The 21164-nt window shown below is 31.6% G+C and overlaps 1 protein-coding gene, 1 long non-coding RNA gene and 1 pseudogene across 2 annotated transcripts in view; 2 read left to right on the forward strand and 1 right to left on the reverse strand.

Annotated features, from left to right (window-relative positions):
• LOC117905273 overlaps positions 1-3284 on the reverse strand; it is a 98572-nt pseudogene extending 95288 nt beyond the window's left edge.
• LOC117905326 overlaps positions 1-12297 on the forward strand; it is an 85575-nt gene extending 73278 nt beyond the window's left edge. Inside the window, exons 2-3 of the long non-coding RNA XR_004649722.1 lie at positions 11765-11857; positions 12277-12297. This is a non-coding gene — a long non-coding RNA (uncharacterized LOC117905326). The remainder of the gene's footprint in view (positions 1-11764; positions 11858-12276) is intronic.
• A 32-nt stretch (positions 12298-12329) lies between these two features.
• On the forward strand, positions 12330-13720 carry LOC117930740. Its single transcript, XM_034851419.1, has 5 exons — positions 12330-12495; positions 12690-12839; positions 12988-13044; positions 13129-13263; positions 13349-13720. Exons 1-5 carry the CDS (start codon positions 12379-12381, stop codon positions 13718-13720), a joined length of 831 nt encoding a protein of 276 aa, XP_034707310.1. The 5' UTR covers positions 12330-12378.
• The last annotated feature ends 7444 nt before the right edge of the window (positions 13721-21164 follow it).

Consider the following 21164-nt stretch of genomic DNA (forward strand, 5'->3'; position numbering starts at 1 on the left):
TTATTTGAAAAACCGGAGTGGCATGAAAATTATTTTGAAAACCGGAGTGGAATTAAAATTATTTGATAAGCTGGAGTTTTGAAAACTATGTGAAAACTGGAGTTTTGAAAATTATTCGAAAATTATAGTTTTGAAAATACTTGGAAATTTGAGTTTTAAAAAAATAAATTTGAAAATTGAAGTTTTAAAAATTATTCGAAAATTAGAGTATTGAAAATTACTTGGAAATTGGAGTTTTAAAAAATAAATTTGAAAATTGGAATTTTAAAAATTATTTGAAAATTGGAATTTTGAAAATTCCACTCATATGGGAGAGGGAGACATCCTCCCACTCATATGTTGTGGTGATCTTGAATGCAAAAGAGGGCTCCCAATAGGAGAAACAGGGCTTGAAAAGTTCCTCTGGGTATGGGTATCACTAAGAAGAACAAGACATGCCAATAAAAGACAATTCAGTGGAGAATTGACATACTGGGCCAGATCACAAGAAAATCAAATAGCTTCTGCAAGTCCTACCTACAGGTATTGATAAATTTCCAGTGTTCTCACAATGTGGCTCATGGGCACATATAATGTAGAGAATATCACTATCCTTAACAATAATACATTTAAAAAAAATACTTCTAATAAATGGCAATTAGAACAGTGACACCATATAGCCACAGAGGAAAGTTGATATACCCTTAATGTCAGTCATCATTCACACAACTACTGATGTAAAACAACTTTCAGTGAGACATTACTACCACATCCAAAAGCAATCAGTTGGTATAGACCATCAACTTAAAAGAAATTTTCAAATAAAATAGATGAATTCACAATAACTACATGCATAACTTAAGGAATATCCCAAGGACAGTCAGATGCATGGACACATCAACCAGAGAAATAAGTGCATATTAGTGACCAATGATGCATAATCAACCTTCAATTTTCATGCAAGCATGTATTGTGGGAGGGGGGAGGGGGAAGGGAAGGAGAGAGAGAGAGAGAGAGAGAGAGAGAGAGAGAGAGACCTGGATCCTGAACCAGTTTTTGAACCTCTAGACTGATGGATAGCCACTCCTTCGGACTCTAAAACATTTCTTGTGTGTCCAATGCCCTAATAGATCCAAGAGCAAATACAGGCAGTTAGCACAAGGCAAATCTTAAACAAAACAGATGATAAGAACAAAGGCAAATTATTAACACTCTACATAAGTGCATCACAAGACAGATTATACACAGCACAATTGCACCAGCATTTAAGTCAGTGTATTTATCTTCAATAAAGGCTCAATAACAACAATCCATATGTGAAAAATTAAAAATTAAAAAAAAAAAAAAAAACCCATCAATTAGCATGTTCTAAAAATTCAGACATTCTTTTTGGATATGCAATCAGAATATATATGTGTGTGTGTATTCATATATATATATATATATATATATATAAGAGAGAGAGAAGGGTGGTGCAAAATGCAAAAGGCTTAAGCTCACCAAAGCACACCAGGAGCATACAAAGGGAATCAAGCAAAAAGGACAAAGAAAGGGGCAAACAAAGGAAAATATCACCTGCCCAACAATTACATAGTTCCAAAACAATCAACAAAATCGACCAAAGACAGAGACTTTCCTTCCATATGATGCCTATCATAATCCAAAAAGGAAAACAAAAAAGAGGATTTTTAGCAATTGATCCAAGAATTCCACATCTTCAAATGCCCTTCAATTTCTTTCACACCAAATTGGCCAGAAAAGACACAATGGGGCAGCTAACCAAGCTTTCTAGCACCTTTTTCCTACTCGAGCCCCATTCTAGTTTAGCAACATCAGCCTAATTGAATAATGCATCACCAAATGTTGAACTAAATAGGGAAAAAACCAACTGCTATAGGAAACCAGCTGTAACACAATGTAGAAGCATGTGGTCAATGGATTCAGACATGACCTGAAAACTAAAACATCAAATATGAGTGGTGTGTACAGATTAACAAGACAACAAAATTAATCACTGAAATGAACAAGAACAGTCAGGATATGCAACTTAGAGACATATCGAGAACAGCAGCAGCAAAGACACAAAAAAATTAACATGAATGTTTGGGAAAGTGTTTAATAATCAAACTTAGATTTAATGATTATCAAACATTAATAAGGGCTACATCATTTCTTAGATGACTCTGGGCTAATTATTATCCTGATGACTTAAGCGACACTTATTATGCAATCCTACTTTGGATTCAATCTCACTTGCAATTCCGCTTAGATTAAAGTTCAATTTACATGTTACAGCAGAACTCTGAATGTAGTTCCTTACAGGATGTTTAAAAATAAAAATAATGGCTTCTTCAGCGGGCAAACTGAACATTGAAAAATAATAATAAAAAATACTTCTTTGGCGGACTTCAGGTGCTATGAACATGTTTCTCAGAACTTGCCTGGTACAGTATTAATTTATTGTAATAAAAATAAATATCACATCACATAAAATTTCATCAAAGGTTATGTATATTTGATACCTGTAAATCTTCCATCACACTTGGGTATGCGTCCTTAAGGTCAATGACTGCAATGCCCTCTGGAAATTTTTGTACTAAGACAAGCAGCTGACTCCTGTCCTTTAAGTCATGCTTGGACTGTAAACAAACGAAAAATTGAATATCTGCTTAAAAAGATAAAAGGAAAAAGTATACTCATAAATTTATGATCCATAGACTCCCTTAGACATTCACCATAAGTGATCAATACTAACACTAAATGCAAGCTTGTTTAAACAGGTTCACAAGTGTATAACATTGAGAGTTACCTTGTATGCAAAGCGCTTCCCATCATAGCTCACTTTTGGATTATTCCTCAAACTGTCAAAGACAGCTTTGTTGGCATTAGTATCAACATAACATGCTTCATTTATTTGTTCCGGTGTAAAGGCTTGCCTTGTCTGGAAAATGAACAAAAACAGAGTTAAGAGGTTTAGAGGGTTTGGTATTTTTTTTACCTATTTATCAGGAAGTATTAAATGAATAAAGGAAAAGAGAGTCAGATTTTCACCTCTAGCAGCAAGTCTATGACACGTTTAATCTGAGCTCCAACAGGGGCTTTCCTTATGCTGTTAATATGTTGGAGTCTCTCAGTATCATTGGAGAATTTTACTGCAGGTGTAGGAGGTTTTGTGGGAGCTGCTGGGGTAAACTTCTGAGGCACTGTGGGCTTAGAAGATCCTGCCTTGGCTGCAATGCTGGTGAGAGTCGATTGGCACTTTTCTGTTGCTTCTTGAATTTAGCTAAACTTTCTTGCAAGGCCATCTGAGCATAAAATTTATACTCAATAGTCAATACTCAAATTTCCTAGAAACTTATAAAACAGACACACAAAAGAATATTTCAAGTTGGAGACATGAAATGTTGGTCTAGAATTCACTCAATCTCAAAACCATGACTCCAAGAAAGTAGCTACCCATGTGAATCATTAAGGAAAAAATAACCAGTTAGATATTGAGATATGAATAAAATTATATTGAAAAAATAACTAATTAGATACTTGAGATATAACTAAAATTATATTGAAAAGTTAACTGGTTAGATATGGAGATTAACTAAAATTACATTAAATAGAAAATAAGTGATCTCTATAAAGGGTCATGCATTAGTAATTGCGGTATCTGCAGCTGAATTAAATAGCATTCACACCGATATTTTCTCTTTCTTGGGGGAAGATTGGAAAATAAGTACTGTAAGATCCATCAATTGATAATCAACCTGTCTGGTAAAAGATCCCACTATCAACAAAAGAAATGCGACAATATCTTCTTTGCCATAGAAGCTAACCTGAAGGGCAGAACTCATAGAAGCTATTTCCTTTGGCCATGGAATCTAAGCTAAAAGGTAGAACTCATACAATAATCTCAAACTCATGGATGGTTGCACACACAATGAACATGCAGGATGCATCCAAAGGGCACCAGCAAAGCAAGAAGGCAAGCCTCATTGCTCATCCATGTAAGTTTTATTTTTTAAAGCACTGTTTTAATCCACAATTATTGACTAATCACAGCTAACAGGATGAAATACACCATTCATCAATTGGTTCCATCATTTATAAATGATGAAAAACATGAAACATGTTCTTCTATTGTCTTTAATTTTTGAATTTTGGATTCCTATCATTGAATCATTTTTTGGTACATGGGAATAAGAATGGAAATAGGATGGGAATTGAGGTGAGAGTGAGAGTAAGATTTAGTTTCCATACTAATGAATTTTTTGTTCCTATTCCCATTCTAAAAAAACAATCCAAGCACATTAATGAATGGGAAATTCTAGAGTTCCAAACATGGCCTAAGTGTCTTTCTTAATTGGTGGATCATAACATTGATATTCAATTTCTGTCTTTTTTTCTTCCTTGTAACTGGATGTTTTCATCATAGTTTCATCACTTCATTTTCAGGCTCAGTTTGACTCGTATGCTAAAGTCATACTGATACAACATGAAAGTTTGCCTTCTCAACCGTCTTAAATCTAGATCAAGGGAAAAGGATTACAATTTAAATAATTTGGCTCCTTTGTCCAAAGCAAATTCTTCTTGCAAAATTTCATTTACAGGCCTGGAATAATGTTTTCTCTTTCTTTCCTCCATAGTCAGGAGGGCCAAACAAAGATCCCTAATTTATAAAGCCCTTAGCCTTCCTTTCCTTTCCTCATTTTTCTCGGCAACCCAAGCAAAACTCAACAAGCCCCCAAGCTATTTCGAAAACACTCACCCACCCAACCATCGTGAAATAAAATAAGAAATTTATTTTCCACGAGACAAAGAAGCATCCCAATTTTTCCGGGAAAAAAGGAACAGAACAAAAATAACCGAATCAAAACTCGAACCAATCTCGAAACCTAAGACTGAAAACGAAACTAACCGACCTGAGATGATGAGAGAAGGATGCGCGGTGGCGAGATGTGCACAGAAGGATGGGGATTCAGAGTGAAAAGCCTTGATTGACAGAGTCGATTGAGAGAGTCTCAAAAGAGATGGATTAGGGTCTTGGAACAAAACGATGCGTTCAATCTAATATGCCTTAAGCCTGTAATTTTTTATTTGTTTTAAATATAGAAATTGTTGTGTAAGTTTTGGCAAATAAAATTAGAAATAGTAGAAAAAAAATTATCCATTGACTTAATTTTTTTATTTATCAATATGGAAACTAAATTTATTATTGGGATATTGAACTTTTATCACATTAATTTATCATAAGAACTACAAATTAATATTTATTGTACTCAATTTCTCACTTTAGTAGTAGGTTAGGCTCTTAAGGTCTTTTGCCTTCTAAGTAAATCCCATGGATTAATCACACGTGAAAATGGAAGATACAATATCGTAGTCACCTAGCTTTTCATATGTTTAAAAATATACAAGATAATTATATTAAATATAAAATATTTTTCATATTTTTATTAACATCGATAAAAACACACAAGTATACTTACCATAGACATGTTTATACAAGTTTGGAACAATTGGTATAAATACACTTAGTACATTGATGTGTGTGGAAAGTAATATTGATATTTGTTAAAAGTAACATTAATATATAACGAAAATACAATTAGTGGGAAGGACCTACCATCATTTATTGATTTAGGATAAGGTAAATTATCATCATGGTTTGACAAGCCCTTTAGCCCGCTCCAAAAGCCTTAAGCTATTTTTCTTAAGGTCGGGAGGATTCGAACCCAGGCCACAAGGCTTGGGTTGAATCGTGGCTACTAATAAACCAAATTCACTTTTGTAAGTAAATATTCACAATAAATATGTTAAACTTTATTATTAAAAAATAAAAAAATAAATTAATTCTAATTATTTTATTTTATATTTTATTTAATTGATTAATAAAAGTATAAAAACTAACACTATGATTTTCTTAATAAGTATTTTTTATATCATTTATATGATAATTAAATATAAAAATAAAAATATTAAAAAATCATATGCATCATTATTTATTTTACATTATTGAATGCATTTAAATTAAATAAATCATAGTTTTAATATTAAATATATCATCATTTATCTCATTAATCTTATTTTAAAAAATTACTATCAATTCACTTTTAAATTTTTTACATTTATCCTTCTAATTTTGAATGTTTTTATTTTAAAATATTAAAAATATAATTTTGTTAAAAAAAATACTAAAATATAAAAAAATAATGAAATTCTAATATTTTATAAATTAGAATTTATTTGATAAGAAAAATAATAAATTATATATTAAGACCGATATATCTTTGTTTACTGATATTTTTCTCTTTAATCATATTTATGTGAATTATACTTACAAAATTACTTTAATAAATGTATTTTTACTTATTTTATCATTTAATGGAGTTTTTCCAAATATTTACATGAATTTTGAATAATTTTTTTTCATTGATATTTCTTCAATATATCCATAAATATCGATATATCCGTGTTTACTGATATTTCAAACTATAATTATCGTTGTTACATATCTTATGCAATAGTGAAGTCACATGAAATGCTTGAAAGTTTTTGTGTACTAACTACAACTCTTAGAAAAGAGGATATCACTCCATAAAAAATGTATTATTGATGAAAGAGTATACACTCGAAGGTGTACTATTTTTTATCGGTTCATCTGAAATGTGTATAACTTTAATATGTAAAATTTTTAATTCTAATAAAATTAAGAGAAAAAATAGTATAAAATATTAAATACATTTTTTATTTTTATTTTATATAAAAAATTCAAAATTTTAACCAAGGAAAAGGTTAGAACCACAATGAAAATTTTATTTTATATAAATAAAAATTAAACATTTTAATCAAACAAAAAGTTATAACTACAATCAAATTAACCATGATCATTGATTTTGAATGAAAATTTAAAAAATTTAAAAATTTAAATAATAAAATAATATGATAATGATATTTTTATTTAATTTATATGATAAGATTTATTTTATTTAGCATGAATATATAAAATCTTATGTCCTAAACATTTAAATTTGTTCATTACATATTTATTTTTACATTAATTTTTCTTATTAATTATATTATTATTGTTTTGTATTTAAAGTATCCATAAATAATTAAAATCAATAAATATGAAAAAATAAAAGAGTGAAAAAAATGAAATTAAAAAATTTCTTGAGAGGATGTATAGCTAGCATATTTATAAATAAAAAAAATCCAAAGGTGGCATGGCATTAATTTATTGATATATTATTTTTAAAATAATTATGTACAAATAATATCATTAAAATTTAAAATTATAAAATAAGTGTGTAAATACTATGTATTAAAATTGATTATTTAGTAATTAATACTTTTATTTACGTAAAATTAAAGCTTATTATAAAAATATTTAAATTTAAAGATTTGGTATTACTTCAATAAAAATAAATTACTATTTTGTTTATCAACATCACACTTTTACATGTTTCATTATTATCTCTCTTTTTTTCGATTTTGAGGATGTCAAATAAAAATCCTTTAAAATTATTATATTATTATTAATGTGGTTTTTAAATTAATTACATTTGATTCAATTTCCTGTTATAGCTTTAGGGAGAGAGATTTTATTAGCAAGAAACATTATGTTTTCACTCATTCCCCTTTGTTTTTTGCCCCCAACAATTTTACAAATCAATTGACAAATATGTGGGGCCGAATTCAATTTCCTTTCTAAAATATATGCATACTTTCTCAGCCGGAGTATAAAAGAAATTATATGTAAGAGATATTCAAGAGAAATGACAAATAAATCAATTATGTACATTGTACACACGAACTTTAAATTTGGAAATAATTGTTTGACGGATTTATTATTCTTATTTTTATTTTTTAAAAATTTAATAATATTTTTAGAATATTTATTTATTGTTAAAATAATTGTTTCTTTTTTTTTTAGATCTTTTGCATTTAAGGTAGAAAGTAAAACCATATAAAAAATCTTTTATAAAATGTAATTTTTACTAGCTTCATCAAAGTCACAAAAAATAATATCGAATGCCTCCATAGGGAAAAAAACCTATGTCTAATTACTACTCTATCTCTTTGATTGCAGCTCTCTAATTGTAATAATGACCAAATTTACAAATGACATGTGATGAACATCCATCTGTGATGGAACCTGAAGTAAATCTAGGTCGACGTGATGTTTTGGGGTAAATCTGATCGAGTAGATGTGATGATTCGTATTTGAACAAATATAAATAGCTTTGGTGGTAGTGGACCAGATGATTTAGATATTTGTACTAAGAGTAATATTGATGTCACAAACTTAATTCTTAATGGTGTAACTAAGGAAGCATCAAAGTGTAGTGAAAAGGGTCGACATATGGGATGAGGGTACTAAAGGTGGGTTTGAAGAGATGGTAAGTACAAACAGTAGATCTAAAAAGATAGAGGACTGTATTGATACTTATATTAGGTATGAATAAGTGATGACTATACCAATCATGGATTTATAAAGGTAGGCCAAGAATTATTTTATTTTTTCTTAGAGAAAGATAGGCCCATAAATAATGTAAGATCCAATCATTGATAATCAACCCACTATCAACAAAAAAAAAAAAAAAAAACACTAAAATATCTCTTTGGCAAACTATTCCCATTGTTGTGGAAGCGAAACTAAAAAGTATGCTTATGGAAGATATTTTCTCTACAATGAAAAGGAGAAAATTTTCATTCAAAAAGCAAAAGAATAATAACATAAAATTCGAATTAGAAATAAATTTAATGCATTTCTTTGAAGTACAAACCCTTACAATACAATAAAACCATAATGAATTCATCGAAATAAAATTTCTCCTATTAAAGCTTCTAAACATAATTACATAATTTATACTCATCTAAATATTGATTAGAATCGATTATACTATTGAAATATACAAGTTAGGATTTGATTTCCTAATTTCCCATATTAAAAATATCAAAATTAATGAATAAATTTCAACAATTTAATACACATAGCAACCTAACATAATTAAAAATCCTAATTACCATCTAATTATCAATTTCCTAATTATGGCATAATATTCATTATAAACTTTTTTTTATAATCTTTTTAGTTTTTTGCCATATACAAAAGATATTATTTTATTATTATTATTTTCAAATATCTATCTTAATCATATATAGTATTTTTTTAAAAAAAATATTAAATTACTATTTTTTAATTATTAGTTTCCAAATATATTTATCTTAATTATATAAAATAAAATAAAAAGAAATGATTTTTTTTTAAAGACAAAAAAGATTATATAACATAACAACAATAATACATTAATAAAAAAAAATACCTCTAATCACTGATAGCATTCAAACACCCATAAAAACAAATCCCACAAATCACTTGATATTTAATGAAATTAAGTTATACTTTGGATTTAAAAAATAAATAAATAAAAGGATAAAATGTAGAATAGTATTATGATTTATTAAGAAATTATTTTTTCTAAATAATAATAATAATTTGGAAATTTAAGATTGGAAAAAAAAATCCACAAACATCTATAAGTGGTATAGAAATAAATCATGTACAAATATGTAATCATTGAAAATCACATTCCTTCCAAAAATTTTGGGGACAATTGTCTTTTGGACTAGTTGAGTCCAAAAATTAAGATTTGGTCTATAAAAATATGAAAAGACCAATATACCATTCAAAACTATTTTCTACCATAATGTTTGAGAAAATTTTTTATCTTAATTTTTTTTTAATAATTATTCTGAAAATTTATTATTTTTAGAAAACTATTTTTTAAAAAAACATATATATATATATATATTATAAAAATATATCATTTTAAAAAAAATTTGACATATTTTTAGTTATTTTTTATATACACAATTTTAAATATTTATATTTTCCAAGATGTTTGATTTTTAAATAATAATAATTTATTTTTATTTTTTTTGGAAAAATGGTGTATTTTTTTCCAAATCATTAAATTTTATTCAGGTTTGCAAAAAGAATAAAATTTAAATTAATGTTTTTCTACTCTCTTTTTTCATAGTCAATAAAGGTCATTTTTGGAAAGATAAAAAATTCATATCCTCTTCTCAATTTTCACACTTCTTCTAGATCTTGAGCTTAAATAGTGAACTTATATGGACCAAAGCTTAATTTTTTAAGCCAACTAAGTTCAAAACATAATTGTCCCAAAATTTTATGAGCATGTATGAGAATTTCAACCATAACAAACGATAAAGATTATGTGCATAATTAATTTTCATATATATATCATTATATTCTTAATTAGAAAAGTTGAAAATCTAGGTTTATAACCATATATATAACATAAAAAATTCTTTCTTTTTTTAATAAAATTCTATATCCATATATAAGATATTTTTTATAATAATTGAGAAGTTTTTCAACCATAAATATGCAAGCTTTCAACCATAATAAACAATAAAGATTATGTGCATAATTAATTTTCATATATATCATTATATTCTTAATTAGAAAAGTTGAAAATCTAGGTTTATAACCATATATATAACATAAAAAATTCTTTCTTTTTTTAATAAAATTCTATATCCATATATAAGATATTTTTTATAATAATTGAGAAGTTTTTCAACCATAAATATGCAAGCTTTATGGTGAATATCTTACAAATTTTAGTGGTTTCTTCATATTGAAGACTTTTTTCTCTGAAGACTTTTGAACAAAGTAAGAATCTTTTTCTTAATCTATTACTTGAATTCCTTTGTGCTCTCTCTTGATTGTCTTTTTTTTTGTTTTGACAAACATGATCTTACTCGTGCTTTTTTGTAAGGTAAAAAGTTGTTGAGTATAAACTGCATTTATCTTTTCGATACAAAAATTAAGTTTGAAGTTTGATTTCATAAAATATAAATAGTCAACTCATCCTTTTAAAGGATAGTCTAGAAAAAAAAATTCAATTTTTAAAAAAGATAACTTCAAATTTAAAAATTGAACATATATGAGAGAAGTATCTAATTTTGCAAAAAAATTTATAAATATTTTTATAAATAAGGAGTTAATATTTAAATATAAATAAAAATATTAACAATTTTTAAGTTTTTTTTCATAAATTTTTTCAAACATTAATTGTGTAAGTAACACATCTTCTAGCATCAAATTTTAGACTATCATATTTGTTTACTTAGTTCAATACAATTTGTCTACATTTTGTTTAATTATTTTACGTACATGTGGATTTATATCATTTCATGGAAATATAAAAACAAAATCAAATTCTTAATTTTATTTACCAAATTATATTACATACCAAATTCATGAGAATGAATAATACCAAATCTTTTGATTCACCTTCAAGTCATTCCACCATGGGACAATATTATTCCTTAAATCAAGATATTATTAAATTTGTAGATATTATTAAAAATCATTTAAATAATATCAATTTTCATTTGGGAGTGATTTTGGGAGGTGTAGTAGTCCTCTTTCATTGGTTTAGTAGGTCATTGTTTCAAAAATAATTTTTTTTTCCATGCAATCCAAATCTACTTTTTTTTTGCTACAGGTCAAATCCATGGGTTTGAAGATTGTTCTACCTTGTTTGTTGGTTTGTTATATCTTTCTGCATTACAATGGGGTTGAAGGATATATGAAATTATCGAAAGAAGACGATTTGGAAATAGAGAAAGAACTTAAGCACTTGAATAAGCCAGCAGTGAAGACTATAAAGGTAAAAATAAAGTTACAATTAAATATTACTAAATATTGAATAAATAAGAAAATAATTTTACAAAATTATATTATTACATGCAGACAAAATATGGAGATATATATGATTGTGTGGACTTCTACAAACAACCTGCATTTGATCATCCTTTATTGAAGAATCATAATTTTCATCCCCAGGTATGTTTTAGAATTTGATTTCTATTATAAATACATCAATTTGTGTGTCCATTAGAGAAAATTATTTTCATTTTTTCCCCATATCATATAGTATTATTAACATGTTGAGAAATAAATATGGAAATTAGGCAAGTAAATACAACACCCATTTTGCAAAATTTGAAGAAAAATATGCTTAATGAAACTATATTTATTATTGGGATATTGAGCCCTCATCAGACTAATTTATCCTAAGAGCTACATTTTAATGTAATATGTTTAAAACTTGTGTGTTTAATGTAGTAAAAAAAAGAAAAAAAAAAAAGAAGGTAAAACATAGTTGTAAAAAGAAAAAAAAATGCAAAAGGAATTCCTTTATGATCCAAATTTTTTTAATTATAAATCATAAATAAAATGTTATTGAGATAATTTTGATGCAGATGAGGCCAACATCACCTCCTAGAAGAGTGAGCCCAGAGAAAGAGGCGCCAAAACCTGAATATAAACGCGTGAAAATAGGGTTGGAGGGTGGAGGATGTCCGATGGGAACAGTTCCCATAAGGAGAACTACTAAAGATGATCTCATTAGAGCCAAATTGTATTCAGAAATGCATGCTTCGAAAATTAATCCTCTTACTGACGAGGAACCTGGCAAACATGTAAGTTATAATTTCGTTATAACAACATAATTGATTGATGTTTAGTGTATTTGCAATTTTTTTTTAAAAAAAATTACGATTATTTTTTTTGTTTGTGAGAAAGGTTGATTTATGTCGAAAATCTTAGGATTGATGGAAGTACGAAAAAAAGAGAAGAAAAACAATTGAATTGACATTTACTTTGTATTGCACAGTTTGCTGTGGCTCAAACTATCGCAGATATCGATTATGATGGAGTTGGAGCGATGCTTAGCGTATGGAATCTTCCGGTTCAAGCTCCTCAATACACTTCAGGTCGAGTAAAGATTAAAAATGGTGCTGAAAGCTTAGAAGCTGGGTGGACGGTGAGTGGACAAAAGATTTTGCTTGTGAAGAAAAATTAATGTTTTTAGTTCACACATTCACACCTCATTGCTCTGGTATATATATCCTTAAGATCTTCGGTTCAGTTAGCAAATGTGTTCTCATTTATTTGTTCATTTTGTGTTTCAGGTGAATCCGGGTTTATATGGTGGTGATAATAGAACCAGAATGTATATTTATACCAATGTAATAAGTTTAATTTAATTTAAACGATTACAATTAAACCTTTGGAAGAATACATGTTGACATTGTTTGTTCCACCATGAACAGGCTGGTCAAGCACATTGTTTCAACACACCATGTGGATTTATACAAGCTTCAGCAGATATACCTGTGGACTTGGTTATCGAACCAGTTTCAACATACGGTGAACTACCATATTACATAACCTTATCAATTTACCAGGTATGCACGACATTTTTCTTCTCTTTTACTTGTTGGAATTAGTGATAAAATTAAGTTATCACCTCTATTTTCCTCATTAATGTAGGACACGATTAATCTGAGCTGGTATCTTTATTACGATGACAATCGTACCGTGATTGGGTGGTGGCCAAGTCAAATATTCACCAATTTAGGAAGCACGGCTACGGGAGCAGAATGGGGAGGAGAGGTATTCAGTCCACCGAATGTCCCTAGTCCAGGAATGGGTTCGGGTCATCGGATAAAGTTGGACACCAATTATGATGCATTTTGCGCACAAGCCAATATTGTAGTAAATAATACGATTATAAAACCTCCTAGGGACCTAGAGCAGTTTGCTGATAATTTGAATTTCGATATAACCAATAAAGGAGATGTTGGAGGTGACCCTGGTTATCTGATCCTTTATGGGGGTGTTTCTGGTGCAATTGGAAATTGATATTTAGTCTACTTTCTGGATCAAATGTACTTTCTCTACTCATTTTATGAATAAATCTATGCTCCTATAATCCTTCTTGGGCTGATATCTTGATTCCATAATTATGTACATTATTGATTCTTTCAAAATTATTTTATATTATGTAATACATTACAGAATTCTTTTCATAAAGAATACAAATGAATGTACAGAAATGGTAATTTCGTCCCGTCAAAAGGTCGGGTAGTGTTGGAGCTGTTTGGTACAAATCCACGCATCATCTGACCACACAATCTCTAAATTTTGAGCTTTCAACTTCCTTGGAACATGGATCATCTGATCTGGAAGAAGGGTCCGACGAGCACTGGAGCCAGCCACTGAGAATTCAAGAGATCCAAAAGCTTGTTTTGAAATGTTTGTCTTTGAATTTGTAATATCTAGTGGATGGGAGATCACTGATATAAGCCAGTCTGCAACCTCTCCTGGCTCGCCATTTGGTGCACACATTGACCAATGTGTCGCACTCATAGGCATGCAAAAATTCATTTGAATCAACATAGAACATATACCTTATATTCCTCTCAGTTCCTACAACTGCAAGAACTGAAACCCCCAAGGTACTCTTCAAATAATAATGAGCCACACGGCTGCCCCGCTTCGGACAAATTACTTGTTCTCATATTGAGAGAAATGTCTATTGAAAGGTGGATTAAGATGGGATGAACTGTATTTTCGCGCCCGGATATCCAAATTGCTTAATACTGATTTTCCTAGCAAGGAAACTGGAGACTCTCAACCAAATTAAAATCGGCACAAGAGAAGTCAATTGCAGGTGATCTTGTTTAACATCTTATGCGGGGCAAAGGAAATAGTCATTGTTTCTTCAAGAAGATGATTGTTGAGGATGGGTTCGGGAATTTGATGATTGGGTCTCCTTTGGGATAGACTGGATGGAGAAAAGGGTGATCATACACATAGGAATTCATGCAGGTGGAAGGTGGAAGGAAAGGAACTGAAGGTAGTGAGTATGAAGGTTGGGGATATGGGTTTGACGGAGGAGATTTTGATGGAAAGTTTTGGAAAAGTTTTGGGTGGCTATGCATGCACGGGCCACATGCACATGGGCAGTATGGTGGTGAATAGATGGAACTAGCAACGTGGTTGAGAAGTGGGTCCAATGCAGTTTCTTTCTCCGTATCATGCCCAGACTTAAGGGTAGCTAATGCCAAAAGCTTCTTCTGGTACAAATTAGCAAGAGAGCTACATCACTTTTGCCAGCTCCGGATGAGGTGTGCACAGTGACTCTAAGTGTTGCAAGGTGGCCACGCGAGCCATCTAGAGGTGGGGCCCGGGGCTTAGGTGACTGTTATTGGTACGGGCGATCGCAATGAATCGAAACTTTTGATTTCTACTGCATGTCAATTGACCTATTTTTCCTTGAAGAGGTGGTCTGATCATCCAGGATTTAGCTACATTTTAGCATACGAGATGCAACTTCTTTCCCTCGTGAACCTCAATCAAAAGCTTGCACTGGGCTCACTAACGAAACCAACCCAGGTGTTTTGTATTCCACGAGCCTTGACCTTCGTGAAGCCTATCTGAGTGATATCCATACAATCTGCTTCTGGACCCCGCTCTGTGGAGCTAAACCCCACAGCGAAATGAATCAATCTCAGCTTTGCCTAGCAAAGAGAAAGAGATGACCACTCATTTCATATCCTCCATCTATAGCATCGACTATATTTCCACCCATTTATTTGATACAGGATCACAAATTTCACCAGAAACATTGAACTGAAGGAGAGCATTCAACAATCTCCTTATTTCAAAAGGTGCAGTCGCAGATAACAGATCGGAATCCCAAATCCACCCAGAAGTCACTCCGACATCATGAATCGTTGAGACACATACTCATGCACACTAGAAAAGTTACCAATAATAGGGGACGACAAAAATAGGAAGGAAACCAAGGAAGCAAAGCATTAAAACAAATAAAGAAAACACCAAATGAAGCTCCCTTTCATGGGTCATCAGTGAGCTTCCTAACTAGTGGGAGAGACCAAAATGAACTTTAAATATAAATAGTTGGATGAATAAATAAATAAACATGGTTGCAAGCATCTTACAGAGAAACCAAGACAGAGCCAAAGAAACAGAGCAAGATGGTACAAAAATGGGAGAGTACAGAGTATGCAACTACTGTACCTAAACGACTCCCTTTGAGCAAGGATTGCTTGGATTCAAGCACTTGATTCCATAGCTTCTTCAAACTTAGCAAAAGTCCCCATCTGCTTCTTTGGTTCTCCATTTTTTCACATTTTCTCAAAACCTCTCTGCTGAAAACCTTCTTCCTCCTCTCTCATTCTCTCAGTCAGTACTCACTCCGTTTTTTTTTCTCGTCCAAGCCTCCACCAGCTCTACTGCTCTCCGTTTAGAGATGTTTTCATTCTAACCACCACCATGCTGAGGCAGCAATGTCTTTGGCCATGCGTACCATGCAGCCCACTCTCTCTCACTGAGATCGTCCCCTACTCTGTAGAGATGGTGTCATTAACCTACCCAAAAAAACCAAGTTTCCTGAGTGGCAAGAAAGTGGTGACAAAAATCCCATAAAATGCAATCAATAAAAGTAATTTAAAAAAAAAAATGTAGGGTCTACAAATGGACATTTTTGTAAATAATTGGATAACTCATTAAAAATGTATGTATTTCAAATTATTTTTAAATAGATAAAAATAATACTAATTTAAAATGTTTGAGATTCTTTTTTCTAAATATTTTCATATTAATGAATCAAATCTCACTTTTCCCTATTTTATATACAATTATATAAACATATATTATAAATTAAATAAAATAAAATTATTGTAAATAAATAAATTTTAATTTTCATATCTTTTGTATAATAACTATATAAAATATATAAATAAAATTATTAATATTTTAATATAAAAAATATTTATACATATATCATCATTCATTTATTTTGCTTAACGTATATTTGAATTCAAAAATACAATCTTTCCGGTTATTAATCATACAATCCTCAATTTTTTAATATAAAAATTAATATTATTTTCTATCTTGGTTACTTGGAAGACTTGTACGAAGATAGGAAGGGACAGAACAAGGTAAGGTTCGTTGGTTTCATCACAAACAGGAAGTCATGTGTGTAATTCCAGGGCTGGATCCACAACCAAGAGAAGTGGTCAGCACGACCCATGTTCAGGTGATTAGTGTGGAGTGTATTGATGGTCCTGCAATGGTTTTGACTCCTAAGCATTACAAGAAATGCTTAGTTGTTGTTACACATACAATGTCATCTAGAATTCATTTGTGTTCTAGGCAGTTTAAGAACAATAAGGTTAAGCCCTTCATTCTAACTAAGTTACATGGGTACCCAAAAAGTGAAGTCATTGCTTTGCAACGGTGGAGTTGATATGCAATCTCAGTTGGAGGTCTGAAGGATGTTCAAGAAGTTCGAGACCGGCTCATCTTCCAATCAGATTCCACAAAGAGCATTGACTGGCAGCAAGTTGGCGCAACTCATTGGGAACCACCTCTTGAACTTACACACGGATGGAAAAACATGAGTCCAAATGTGCTGAAATCTTTGTACATATGTGAATATCATGCTGGAATTAGTGGATCAGAGCAAAAGACATCCTCTTTTAGTGAATCTATTGATAAGAATACCAGTGCCGAGAAGCACTCAGGAAAAGAATGTTGAGATATTAGGAATGATTTCCTTATATCATTCTTTCCTTATGTCATTCAGTGTTGGGATATTAGGAATGTTTAGATATTAGGAAAGTTGAGATATTAGGAATATTGAGATATTAAGAATATTGAGATATTAGGAAAGTTGAGATATTAGGATATTAGTTGTTATTTCCTTATAGTATTCTTTCCTTGTATCATTCTTTCCCATTCTTAGAATGGTGATTACCCTCTATATATACTCTGTACATGAACGAATGAAAGTATGAATGAAAAACTACCATTCATCAATTTGAAGATAGTATTAGAGCCATGGAACTGAAATCCTGGATATTTTGTCGGTAAGGCCAACCATCGTCCCTCCTTTGCGAGAGAAAAAAAAAGAAGAGTGAAATAAATACTATTGTTTTTCAATCTGAAGGTACTTTCAATCCAGGAATTATTTTGACTGAATCAAACTATGACGTTTGGTCACAACTCGTGGAGATGCATATTGTCGAACGGGAAAAACTTTCCTATATTCGAGATAAGACAAATCTACCAAAAGAGTCAGAAGATGGATATGAAAAATGGTATGCTGAGAATAAAAAAGTGAACAGATGGTTGTTAATGTCCATGAGTCCAGAAATTATGAAGCGTTACGTACGCTTACCCACCGCTCAAGAAATTTGGAGTGCATTATCAAAGGCCTTCTATGATGGAAGTGATGAATTACAAGTTTTCACTTTGAATCAAAAAGCCTCACTGCCAAACAAACGGTAGGTCTCTTTCTGAATATTATGGAGAGTTAATTGAAATTTTTTGCGAATTGGATCATCGGGATAAGGTAGTCATGAAAGACCTTGAGGACATTGCAGCATACCAAAAATCCATTGAACAACAACGGGTGCACATCTTTCTTGCTGGATTGGGTGGTGACTTTGAGCAAGTTCGAGGAGAGATTCTACGCAAAGATCTTTTTCCCGATTTGGAAGAATGCTATGCACTGATTTGACGAGAGGCAGTGCGTCATGCTAGTATGAAAGCAGAATCTGACAACCCTGACACCTCAGCTATGGTAGTTCGACAACAATCAACCCGAAATTGGTAGGACCAATCCAAGACCAACCATCCTAAGACAGACCCTAATATTGATAAGTCAACCTTCAAATGCACTCACTGCAATAAGACTGGTCATACCAAGAGTCGTTGCTTTGAAATTGTGGGATATCCAGATTGGTGGGATCACAATCGTGATCAACGGAAGAAGGATTCCAAGAAAACCTCGACTGCAGCTGTTGCCAAAATAAAAACAGAGGCTAATGTTGATGAGAAAGCCTCTGCATTGGTAGCTGCTACAAATTATGGTGGTAAGTTTTTAAATATTTCTACACCTGTTATTAATAGTGCATGGATAATTGATTCTGGTGCTACAGATCATATGACTTTTGATTCTAGACAGGTCTCACTCCTTAGACATTCCTTACAAAAAATTATTTCCACAGCCAATGGTAACACAACCCCAGTCATTGGGGAAGGATCCTTAACTCTTACTGATACTTTGAATTTGAATTCTATTTTAGTTGTTCCATCTTTAAATTACAATCTTTTGTCAGTTTCTCAAATCACTGCAGCTTTATCTTGTATTGTCATTTTTTGGCCTGAATTTTGTGTTTTTAAGGACATCCAAACAAGACAGACGATTGGTTGTGGTATTAAGCGGGGAAAACTCTATTATTTGGACTTGCAGTCAAAGGATTCAAATAAGTTGCGACAAGCCTTGATGACAGATGGATCTGAGGGAGAAAATAAAAAGTCTGAAATTTGGTTGTGGCATCGACGTCTGGGACATGCTTCATTTGGTTATTTAAAAAAATTTTCCTAGTTTGTTTGCAAAGAGTGATATTTCTGGTTTCCATTGTGATATTTGCGAATTGGCTAAAAGCCATCGTGCTTCGTTTCCATTAATTTTGAATAAAAGTCTGTCTCCTTTTATGGTTATACATTCTGATGTTTGGGGCCCATCCAAAGTCCCAACTTTGAGTGGTTCGCGTTGGTTTGTTACTTTTGTTGATGATTGTACTAGAATGACATGGTTATGCTTGATGAAGACCAAAAATGAAGTGAACTTGTTGTTTCAAAATTTTCATAAATTGATTGAAACTCAGTACAATGCAAAGGTTCGGGTTCTGCGTAGTGATAATGATGGAGAATATCAGAGTTCTGATCTTCAAAAGTATTTGGAAGGACATGACATCATTCATCAAACTACTTGTTCCAATACACCCTAGCAAAATGGAGTCGCTAAACGGAAAAATCGACACTTGTTAGAGGTTGTCCGTGCTTTTTTGATAACAACAATAATACCGATATCTTATTGGGGAGAAGCAATCACATCTGCCGCATACTTGATCAATCGGGTACCTTCCAACTGAATTAACTTCCAAACACCTTTCCAAGCTCTTACTAATGCCATAGTTGCCCCAACTATCCCAAATCTACCTCCTCGTGTTTTTGGTTGCATGACATTTGTGCATCTACACAAACACCAACACACCAAGTTAACTTCCCATGCATTGCAATGTGTGTTTGTTGGATATGCATTGCACAAAAAGGGATATCGTTGTTACCATCCTCCAACTCGACGAATGTTTATTACAATGGATGTGGTGTTTCATGAAGATTCGATGTATTTTTCATCTGAGTCTGAACTTCAGGGGGAGTACCATAAGGAAATTCAGACTCTCGATTATGATTATCATATCTCTGAGGAGGAGGAATCTGGACAATCTGAACTAGTGAACCAGGAAGCGGGTAAGTTAGATATGAGTGGTCAACAATTTGGGTCCAAAAATGTCTTCACTGAAATACCAAACCAATTGTTGTCTGTTGAGGGTGTTCTTAATTTGGAACCCGATCTATGCATGAAACGGTTACCACACCGTCATAATAGAGGTATTCCTAAACCCACATATGAACCTGAATTGTCTACCAAAGTCAAATATCCCATGAGCAACTATGTGTCTAACCATCGTTTGTTTGAATCAAATAAGTCATTTGTAAATCAATTATCTACTGTAACTATTCTTAATAGTGTGCAAGAAGCCTTAGCTGATCTAAGGTGGAAAGCAGCCATGAATGAAGAGATGAAATCATTGCAGAAGAATGAAACATATGAACTCGTAGAATGTCCACCAGGAAAGAAGCCAGTTGGGTGTCGTTGGATCTATACTGTGAAGTACAAGACAGATGGTAGTATTGAACGATTTAAAACAAGATTGGTAGCAAAAGGGTACACTAAAACTTATGGAATTGACTACACAGAGACATTTGCACCTGTAGCTAAGATCAACACAGTTCGAGTATTATTGTCTTTAGCTGCAAACCTAGATTGGCCATTACAACAGTTCGATGTCAAAAATGCCTTTTTGCATGGCGAGTTATCTGAAGAAGTATATATGGATCTTCCACCAGGATGCATGGTGTCAGAAAAGCAATGTCAGAAGGTGTGCAAATTGAAGAAGTCATTGTATGGGTTGAAGCAATCCCCGAGAGCATGGTTTGGAAGGTTCACAAAGTCAATGAGAGCTTTTGGCTATCGTCAAAGTAATTCAGATCACACTTTGTTCCTGAAAAATCAACATGGTAAGATTACGACACTCATCGTATATGTGGATGACATGGTAGTTACAGGAAATGATCCTGAAGAAAGAAAAGTTCTGCAAAATTATCTAGTTAGAGAATTCGAAATGAAAGATCTAGGTCC

The sequence above is a fragment of the Vitis riparia genome, chromosome 2, assembly GCF_004353265.1.
Source record: "Vitis riparia cultivar Riparia Gloire de Montpellier isolate 1030 chromosome 2, EGFV_Vit.rip_1.0, whole genome shotgun sequence".
In the NCBI taxonomy this organism is placed as follows: Eukaryota; Viridiplantae; Streptophyta; class Magnoliopsida; order Vitales; family Vitaceae; genus Vitis; species Vitis riparia.

Coding starts and splice junctions, on each gene's coding strand:
- LOC117930740 (XM_034851419.1), top strand. CDS start 12,379: ATGGGAACAGTTCCCATAAGGAGAACTACTAAAGATGATCTCATTAGA. Junction 12,496..12,689: donor ACGAGGAACCTGGCAAACAT/GTAAGTTATAAT, acceptor TGTATTGCACAG/TTTGCTGTGGCTCAAACTAT. Junction 13,264..13,348: donor TAACCTTATCAATTTACCAG/GTATGCACGACA, acceptor TCATTAATGTAG/GACACGATTAATCTGAGCTG.